General features: G+C 32.1%; 1 protein-coding gene across 1 annotated transcript; it reads left to right on the plus strand.

Annotated features, from left to right (window-relative positions):
• Positions 1 to 152: 152 nt before the first annotated feature.
• LOC126831489 (uncharacterized) lies at positions 153 to 9,350 on the plus strand. The gene is made up of 4 exons (XM_050562011.1): positions 153 to 261; positions 1,299 to 1,912; positions 4,173 to 4,230; positions 4,591 to 9,350. The coding sequence occupies exons 1-4, from the start codon at positions 153 to 155 to the stop codon at positions 4,845 to 4,847; spliced, it is 1,038 nt and encodes a 345-aa protein (XP_050417968.1). The 3' UTR covers positions 4,848 to 9,350.
• The last annotated feature ends 556 nt before the right edge of the window (positions 9,351 to 9,906 follow it).

The raw sequence follows: 9,906 nt of genomic DNA on the forward strand, positions 1-9,906 counted from the left end.
AAATTAAGTTACTGATACGGGTTCAATGCAATCTATATCCGGCTGTGAGCAGCACAGCGTATTATTAACAGTCTAACGCTTAAACAGGGCAACGGACGTGTGGCTAGCGATAGGGCGTCATCCTGTTGTCACGTGACCATAGAAATGTCAAAATGGCGATGTGTAAATGGCTGTATCGCCGAAAACGATCAGTGTTTTTGCTCTTAATTGCATCTTCAGCATGGATTGCATACATTACCTTTGCTACTGAATCTGAATCAGGTAATATTGATTTAATATTCAGTTGTATTATAAGATTAAATGGCGGGAAAATGAATACATTTGTAAAAATTGTTGTAGATCTGTACGGTAATTGTTTTTCTGCAAGATCAGTGAGGAGGCATAGTCATTTCCCACTCCAGTACTCTACCGTATCTTACCACAAGGCTGTGTGTGGCGATTGGACGTAACATCAAACTTGTTTTGATTGTACTCGTCTACTCGATTTGGCTTTGTACCATACGTTTTATCGTTGCACAGTAAAATAAGCGGTCATAACCGGCATTATTATTTATTAAGCAAGGAAAATGGTCAGCATAATAATATCATAATGCCAATCACCAATGCATCACATAATGACATGTTGTATGTAAAACTTGTATAGTATCAGTAATAGTACTAATAGGGCCTATATTTATGAAATAATTTTTGACTGCATGAAAAAAACATGTTAAAAAAAAGGTAGACCCTTCATGATAATATGATATGGAAACAGGATACAGATGCATTCGACTCCCAATGCTCAAGGACCTGACCTAAACAGACGGCAGTACTAAAGGCAGGACTGACTGTCGCGTAGGGCCAATTCTGACATAACATACTGGTGGTGGAGTCACCCTGAATGGACAGTTGAAGGGCTTCTTCCCTATTAATAAGCTGGAAATATGAAAATACCACTCTACCCCACCTCTGTTAGTAATGCTATTGGAGTTGTTATCTTCTATTTTTTTGCCAGATCAATCATTTCTTGCCACATCTGATATAAACTTATAACTATCCAACACTATTTTCATTTATGATTATAAAACATAAACATAATGCTTTTGGATTGGTCCGCCTTTAAGAGATTTGCACTTGCGCAGCCGCATGTTTTGAAGATAAGGACTCCAAAATTGACCGTTCCGAAAGGAATAGAAAACCAAACCAAGATTATCCTTTTTTTCTCAAACCTTGAACAGTTCAGAGGTTTTTCAGAAGTTTCACATAGCCCTGACATACAGTACATCTACATGTATGCTTGTCTATTTGTATCTTTTCAGAAGAAAGAAAGAATGGAAGCAAAGAAACAGACAATTCAATTAGTCATAAATATTTTAATCAAGATTATATTCTAGAACCTCCTGGAGCACAAACACAAGATGACAACTCCAACGATAAAGAAGACAAAGAATCACCTAAGAAAACCAAAGATGATGATACACATTTAGAGAAAATTATTCAAATGGGAGAAAAAATTAAAAATAAGACTGTGGAGATGGGAAAATCATTTAAGAATAAAACATTAGCTGTGGGAAAACATGTAAAGAACAAGACATTGGAGCATTTAGCTGTATTAGGAATGCTTCGACCAAAGAATAAAATAAAATATTTATATTATCCATCTCAGTTCAATTTAAGTGTTGACTTAGAAGACATTGGGAATATTATGAAGGATACTGAATTTCTCAATAAGCTACATCCTCTAGATTTGAGTAGTCCTGCTCTAGCCAGTACTCAAAATAGAACAGCTAACTATACATATAATATGAAATATCATGTGGGATTTTGTGATTGTTGGGACAGAAATTGTCTGTGTTGTGCGAGAATTATCAATAAGAGACTCCATCTTAACACAACAATGTGCAGTAATTTTACTTTCATTTCTAAAACACATGTAAGTATACATACCAGCTAACAAATTTTTTTATGTGTTTGCTTTAGTTTTATATGAATATGCAGTTGACTCGGATGGTTCCCCCTTTTCAGTGGTGTAGGACAGAGGGCATGGTACATGTAAGTGACGACTTATAGTCATTCAGATGGGACGAAAAACCAAGGTCCTGTGTACGTATAAGAACCCTTAACAGTTGGAATTTGAAATAACAGTAGGCCGTAGCGCCCTGGCAGGGCAAAATTTCCCTCATAGCGCACTGCATGGCATTTGTCTGTCCTCATTAGCCCAGTAGGAACAGAACAGTAGGACGTTAAACCCCATTTCATTTCTGATGGTAGCCTTCGGTCCCAAGGTTAACTCTAGCTTCAGAAATCCAGATTCTGACCATTGCTTCAGTTATCTTTCAGTTGTTATAGGTGTTGTGCATGAGGTGGGGTATACTATACCTGATACCAATTAATGAGTTCACTTTTGTATTTAAACCATTAAGTGGGTGACTCTGCTAGTGATTTTGACCAAGGATTTATTGTAAACAGTACGGTATCAAGCTAAAAAAATAAGCCACATTAGGGACTGCAATGCAATAGTCCATATATATATATCTTTTTGAAATTGAATTTTATATGGGTTGTCTGTTTATTGATTTGCAACTATTCTCAATAATATTAATAACTGCCAGGGGAATAGTTATTTATTTTTGTTTTGAAATGTTAGAAATTTCATGACTGCAATTATTGACCTATATTTCTTTATTAAAGACACTTTGCATGATTTTAGCTCTATAGAATCACAGGCAAACTGCAATATTGTGAATGTTTAATCTTAAATAGGAATATCACTCCAAAAGTTGTTCATTTCCATTCAGTATTTCATCAATCTATGTAACAGGGAGGTGCTATCTTTATATGCCATTGAACCAAATTCATGGGCTAGTTTTAAATATGATTGAATCCAAGCGTGTAGATTAATACCCAGTCCCGGTATGAGTATTGGTATTAGCATGGATTAAGCTGTTTGAAACTTGATATTTTCTGTACAATGCAAATGATGCATCGTGACTTTTAATTTTTATTGGTTGTGTATCTAACTTTTTGAAAAGAAGAATGGTAATGGTATTGATTTCAACAAGTTCGATCTTTACTTACAGAATTTTTCCACTTATAAAATCTTGTTAGCACCTTTTAGAGGCTTTTGAATAGTTGCTGTATCAGTTTTTGATAAAAGTTTCATTGTGTAACTAAGTTTCCATGGTTGATTAGTGTGTGATGTATATTGGAAAGAGTAATAACTCCACATTTTATTAGTGACTTTTGAATTTGTTATGAAACAAGATAAGATTATGTTTCTAATCTTCTTCATAACATGAAAAAAATATTTAAAATACAAAGAAACATTCATGTACATGTATAGTATTATTTCTTTTATTGTAATTACTTGTAATTATACATTTTTTCATGGTAGTTATAATGTACCACCTGTTATTATACAAGTTACTTAGTAATATCTGTAAACATACATGTATGTTATATACACATTACATGTACTTTTATTATAGACCAGTTACTGTCTAATGTACTTTTATATTACCCATATCATGTCGAAACATCTTCTCACTACACAACTAATTAACTTCTTCCATAACTTCAGGGCATATATATTACTGGTACATGTGAAATAACATTATAAATATATTATAAAAGGAGTGTCCATTTTCACCTCCATTCAAAATCAAATGTGCTTAATAATCATCAGCTGCAACCATCTGATTAATGATGTAATAGACTCATATGTTATGTCGAAATGTTGGCTTGGCCTTACACTTAACATTAAAATTTATAAATTTTAAAAAATATGATGTTTGGATTATCTTGTAAGATTAATAGTTTTTGGCAACAAATATTTTTTCCCCTGTACCGGTAGTTTGAATGGGGTCTTCGTTTTGAAAGAAATATATTGGTAAGGTCAGTAGAATAATTATCTTGTTAACTGCATTAATAATTGATATACACTGTATATTTTAATTAATGGTTATACCTGTATGGTGAACCTCTATGCAGTCCAGGCCATGATAAGACACGATTTCATTCCCAGGGATCATGTCACTATGAATGCATAATGATAGTGACTACAGTATAAAAACCAAAAATAGATGTACTTGATGATAGTGACAAGAATATATTATACAAATGATGAATACTTGCTATCTACAAAATGGAATTGGAATTCAAACTCTGACAGTGCTGTTTCTTTCTAATTTCAGGAATTAGAAACTGATGTTTTATTAGATGGTAAAATTATTCATAAAAGAACAATATCAGGTACGAACATTCTACATATGTGGATGGTTTATAAATTTGCAGGAATTTGCTTTTTCACCTATACCACAAATCATATTCTTTAGCTGGCTTGTGAGTCTACAGGTTGCGGGTTAGCTCCTGTTGTTGGCCAAGAAAGTTCATCATGATTTTCTGGCATGTTTCCCCCTCTGTCAGTGGTGCAGGACGAAGGGCATGACAAGGACAGGTGTCTAGTCATTTGGAATTCAATATAAAAGCGTAGGCTGTAGCGTCACTATCTGGGCAAAATCTTCCTCAAAGTTAAAATTTCAGATAGTTATAGTGATCTTTCAGGTTTTGTTTTAAATTTATTAATTCATTTATTGTTTCATACCATTTCAGCTGACGAACCCCCATTGCTGTGTTTAGGATCCATTTCAAAAGTGGTGGATATTTGTGTTCATTTTTTTAATGTAACTTTTAAAGTGAATGCAGAAACTGATCATAAGACTCAACTACTTGGCTGTACAGACTTCTCTCTCAATCTTTATAATAAAACAATAGGTGCTCATCCTGTGGACTGTTTCCAAATTCCTGGAGATCCAAATAAGAAACACAAAGATAGACCATTTAATTTATTTGGTAATTGGATGCCATGATCTCCAAAGAATGAAATTATTCTTATGATATTTAAGTGAAAATTTTCTTATCTAAATGATTAATATGGAGAATTTTTGTCTACATGTAAATCTTATTTCTTTTATGGGATATTTATGGAATATAGTGTAATGTTTTGTCTGAAAAGGCAAGTTTGGTCAAACTTTAAATTTACTGTAAGATATGTTAATTTATGCAGTGAGTATATATTGTGGGTGAACTATGCATTTTTATCAGTGGTTTAAAGTGTTCTTTAATAATATTCCATTGTCTCTTTTGCAACATCAATGGGCATTCTGATTTATTTTAAATAAAACTGACACAGTTATATGGGACAACAATCACTGGTTTATTATACACAAGCACAACGTTTCGATAACTATTCTCTTATCGTTATCAAGCACAAGTTTTGTTATGTTTCCAATTGCTAAATGCCACTAAAGGATTATAACAACATGAAAGATTTTAATATTTTGTTTTTGATACTTCTGTGGGAGTCAAAAATTTTAACTGCAAGTTCTCTCACTAGAAGTATGTCAGGTTTGCCTGGTATAGGTCCAAAGGTTTATCTTTGGGCTGCCATATGTAGGCTAACTGTCTGACAACTGAAATTAAGAATTATAACTTTTTTCCCAAATTTAAATAAAGTCTAAAACAATGATTATAACATTATATTAAGATTGATGAGATTGTATATGGTTAATGATGGTGTAAAAATGAATATTTATATCTACGTATAAAAAAGTTAGAAGCACAGCTAACAAATAGTATTTTACCACAAGGCAAACCCTGTGCTATATGTTATACTGTCTGTCCACTTCATTAGGTCAGTATCAAGAAACTTTGCTTTTATTCTAGTAAAAAAAAGTAGGATATTAAACCCTGACACAAACCCATCAAAACCTGTAATACAGAATATTCAGAGAAATCTTTAGACAGGCTTTATTATCAGGACATTGTTTGCTAAAACATGTCTTGAGATGATAATAGAGTGTTCATCTGATTAAATGAAATGAAAATACATGTAACATCAAATTACTCCCCTTGAGCTGTTGACCACTTGAAGAACACCTGACAATATGCCTGTCAAACATAAAAATGTTTTACATGTTGTAATGGTAATTTATTGGTAATGCATAGGTCTTCAGAAAAAAAGACTCTTGCTTGGTCCTTTTTATATTAAAAAAATGGCATGCCATATCTTCTAAAGTGTATTGTAACATGGACGGGAAATCTTCCTTTGTTCTTTTCGTTGAATAAGCAGATTGTTTTCCCTCTAGTAGATTGGGTGGAGCTTAACCATGCAATAACTAGACATGGTCAATGTTATTGCACTCTTTTGCATGTGCAATAACAACAAGCATGTTGAACAGGTGTAAATGTTACAAGTCATTTATAGCATGCCTCATTCGTTAACAGGTTTAACATCTCAGCCTACGGCCTCGATGTTTAAACCTGTTAACTCATGAAAGCCATGCTATAAATATAACTTGACAGTATTATTTTACCACTTTTGTCAGCTGCAAAGACACGAGTACTATGTACATGCATAGTCCATGGTTTTTTTTTGGTTTTTTTTTTATAAGCAATATTTTTATTCAGATTTCTATCTGAATAGGGATTGGCGAACAGGCATAGCCTATATTAAACCCTTCTCCCTAGTCCATGTTACAAGTAATTTATACTACACAACATTTGTTAACAGGGTTAACACCTCGCACATTACAGATTATAGTCGGATACAGTTTCAAATTTAAAGATCTAGTCTATTTCTGTCAGATCCATGTTGCATGAAAATTTTATCTTAGAACTTTTACTTGTATTATGTACATTTTGTTTATATTTATGAGATTTAATATGGTTTAAAGAGATTAATTCTGTTGTTTCTGTTTTAAATATTGTATGAAACAAGAAATTATTGCAACTAGAACTAAGTCACTATAAATATGTGTCTTGAAGTTAATGCAATCCGCCACATTATTGCCCTACATATTTCTCTTCTAAAATGACTACCTTTGGCTTCTTGCATATGATGTGCTCTGCCCAAAGACAAAGTGCGTGCCCTGGAGGTCAAGTTAGCTCGCCTAAAGTTAGCAAAAAAAAAACTGATAACAATCATAATATGAAATGAACTTTTTGTCAACTTGAGTAACTGCTTTTCAGCAAGATAATGATCGACAAACAACTATATAGGTAATACAATCCATGTTCTACCGGGCACGCAGTGTTATTTTATGGCATATTTTGTTGACATTCATTGTATGGTGAGATTGTGGATGGCACCCTAGATTTGCATTAATTTCTTGTTCTACAGCTGTTAATATGACTTTGGACTTCCATCTGTATAGGTTGTTATTATTTTAAAGATGCATTATGTAAGATTTAGATAAAAGAGCTGGCTGTTCTTGCTATAAAAGTTAAAATTAGATAATAAAAAAAAATGAATATATTAAAAATTACATGATCCTGTGTATTTTATGAATGTTTGAAGTTTTGACAAAAAATAGTGTAAATAGTCTCCATTGTCAAGTACCATTGCTACAATGATAAACTAAGTCTAAATTTTACCTTTTAACATTGACATGGTCTAATCCACTAAATATGTTAGCCATCTTATGACCTAGAGAGGTTACTATATGCTTGTCATGTTAATGAATGTTTAAATAATAATTTATAACATTCAGAAAAAAAGGACTTGCAATAGACAGATTTAGCTGTTACGTAATCGATAATGATATATAGAAATATTTATACAAGATTTATAAGAAGTTAATGTAAAATAGTCTATGTATTTTGCTTTCCTTGTCAAAAGAGACTTGATAATACCATTTCAAGACTGTGGACCAATCAAATTCCAGAATTATGTTGTTAGGATCATCAAGTCTCTTTACACCAACACCACACCAATAAAGTTTTGGGCATTAAGTAAGGGAATTGAAACTATTTCCTGTAATTTTCAGGTAATCATTCCAGACAAGTCAGTTGTCCCAGTGCTTATTAATTAAAAGTAGGCGTATCTGTTATAGTCTATTGAAACGTTACTAATTATAGATGTTATTATCATCACCTGGTTAGTTTAACACAATATAGATATTGACAAAAGATAATGATCAATATTCAGGGACGTAAGACTTATTTTCATATTGATTAGGATCAGAGTGAACTACAAAACTTCAATTTGGCTGCTGGATAACGGCAAAGCTATGGTATTATAGATATTCACATTGGTCTTTTTAACAAATAATTTGAATTTAAAGTAGACAGTCTGTCTTTATTATATCAGTTTATACTGGAATATCTAGCTTATTTTTTTTAATTTTGTTTCTATGGTATTTGCTTTAGCACAATACTTGTTTCTATTTTGTCCCCAAAACAAGCATTTATTAGCATCTGTCGTAGACTGCTTAAAGGTTCCAAGATGCACTTGGAAGACTTTTAACATTGACAAGAGATATCCAAAGAGGCTACAAGGTGGACATTTCATTTTAACACTCAATAACACATTCTACAGTAGATATTGCTTGTATGATAAATTTACATGAATTTGATTGGTCAATTTAAAAGGAACTACTTTTTTTATTTTCAAAGAACAATTCATTTTTTATTAAAAGTAACTATTTTTATTTAATTGACTTTGAGGGAAACACCGGGTCAATATAAAGGACCTGAAAATGGTTGAATTGTCAAAAAATGATGTATCACTATGTAATGAGGTTCAGTAAAAGTGAAATCTATAGCAAAGAATTATATTTATTTATTTGTGCATGTAAGAAAGGATTGGGTGATAAATAAAATCTCCTACTCGTCTTGATATAAAAAAAATATCAACACTCCTCGATAAAGTAAAAAAAAAATCGGCAAAGCCTCATTATTTTTTACTTTATCGACTTGTTAATATTTTTTGATATCAAAAAAGACTCATAGGAGATTTTCTATATATTTCCAAAGCTAAAAAACAGAAAAGTGTTTGCAATGGATTAAAACTTGCAAATATGCAGATCTGGCCAAATTCTGAACTGAAAGCCCCAGAAGCCACAATAAATATGCTTTTAGATTTAGAATGCAGCTGTTGCAACATTTATAATATTACTCTGTGATCAATAGTCTATACATATAGGTGTATTGGATAAAGCTGCTATTTGTCATTTGCATCTGTTGGACAATATCTTAATTGTTCAAGTCTTAGTCCACTCTAAAATATACCTCAAATTGATTATTTAACATTTAACTAAGAAAAAACAAAACCCAAATATCAATGGCTTGGATTCAAATATATCAGGGGAACTGGTTTGTTTATAAGGTCTGCATAGAATACTGAATGTTGCAAGTTTTATAATTCATCATATAAAACCTTTCTAAATACTGAAGGATTGAACCAATTTTGGACAGATACTCCTTTTAAAGGTTCAACCATCACAATATTGTAGTTTGTAAGAGATCATCAAATTGTGAGAGATTTCTACGTCATTTCCAAAAACAAATTTGGTTTAGTTTAAATTCTGTATTAGAGTAAACCATAATGGACTATGTCATGTTAAACCTCTACAGTATTCACAAGGTCAGTCATGAAATGGGTTGACAAAACTATGGTTCGTTTCTAGTTGTCTTTGGCAGTTATCATTTTCTGGTGGAGAGTAATCCAATAGAAATAAAAATCCAATTGGATTCCTGATAAGAAGTGGTGTCATATGTTCCATAAGGATTAAGCATACCCATTCCATGCATGACACCCATCACTTATAGAAAAACAGAGCAATAATTTGGATGAGGATTTCCAAAGATAAAGCTAGTTGGTAGAAGACATTAAACCCCATTTCATTCATTGGTTTTGAGTTTGATGTGATTTCTGTGTTCATTAGCTATTATAATCCTATTTTAAAAGTTTGTGATACATGTAAACTACTCACTATGACTCATGGGATATTATCTTTACTATAAATATGGTAATTGCTTTATATAGAAAATTGTTAACTATGTAAATATTTATATGTTGTATTAGTAAAAAGACTATTAGTTACTTGTAAATAAAATAATAAAACACTTGGAAACCATGGTCCACTT

Source organism: Patella vulgata, chromosome 9 (genome assembly GCF_932274485.2).
Source record: "Patella vulgata chromosome 9, xgPatVulg1.2, whole genome shotgun sequence".
NCBI lineage: Eukaryota > Metazoa > Mollusca > Gastropoda > Patellidae > Patella > Patella vulgata.

Bases quoted from the DNA above. Each gene is read 5' to 3' on its own strand.
- LOC126831489 (XM_050562011.1), top strand. From the start codon at position 153: ATGGCGATGTGTAAATGGCTGTATCGCCGAAAACGATCAGTGTTTTTG. The intron at 1,913-4,172 runs GTAAGTATACAT...TTCTAATTTCAG, and splicing joins CTTTCATTTCTAAAACACAT to GAATTAGAAACTGATGTTTT. The intron at 4,231-4,590 runs GTACGAACATTC...ATACCATTTCAG, and splicing joins TCATAAAAGAACAATATCAG to CTGACGAACCCCCATTGCTG.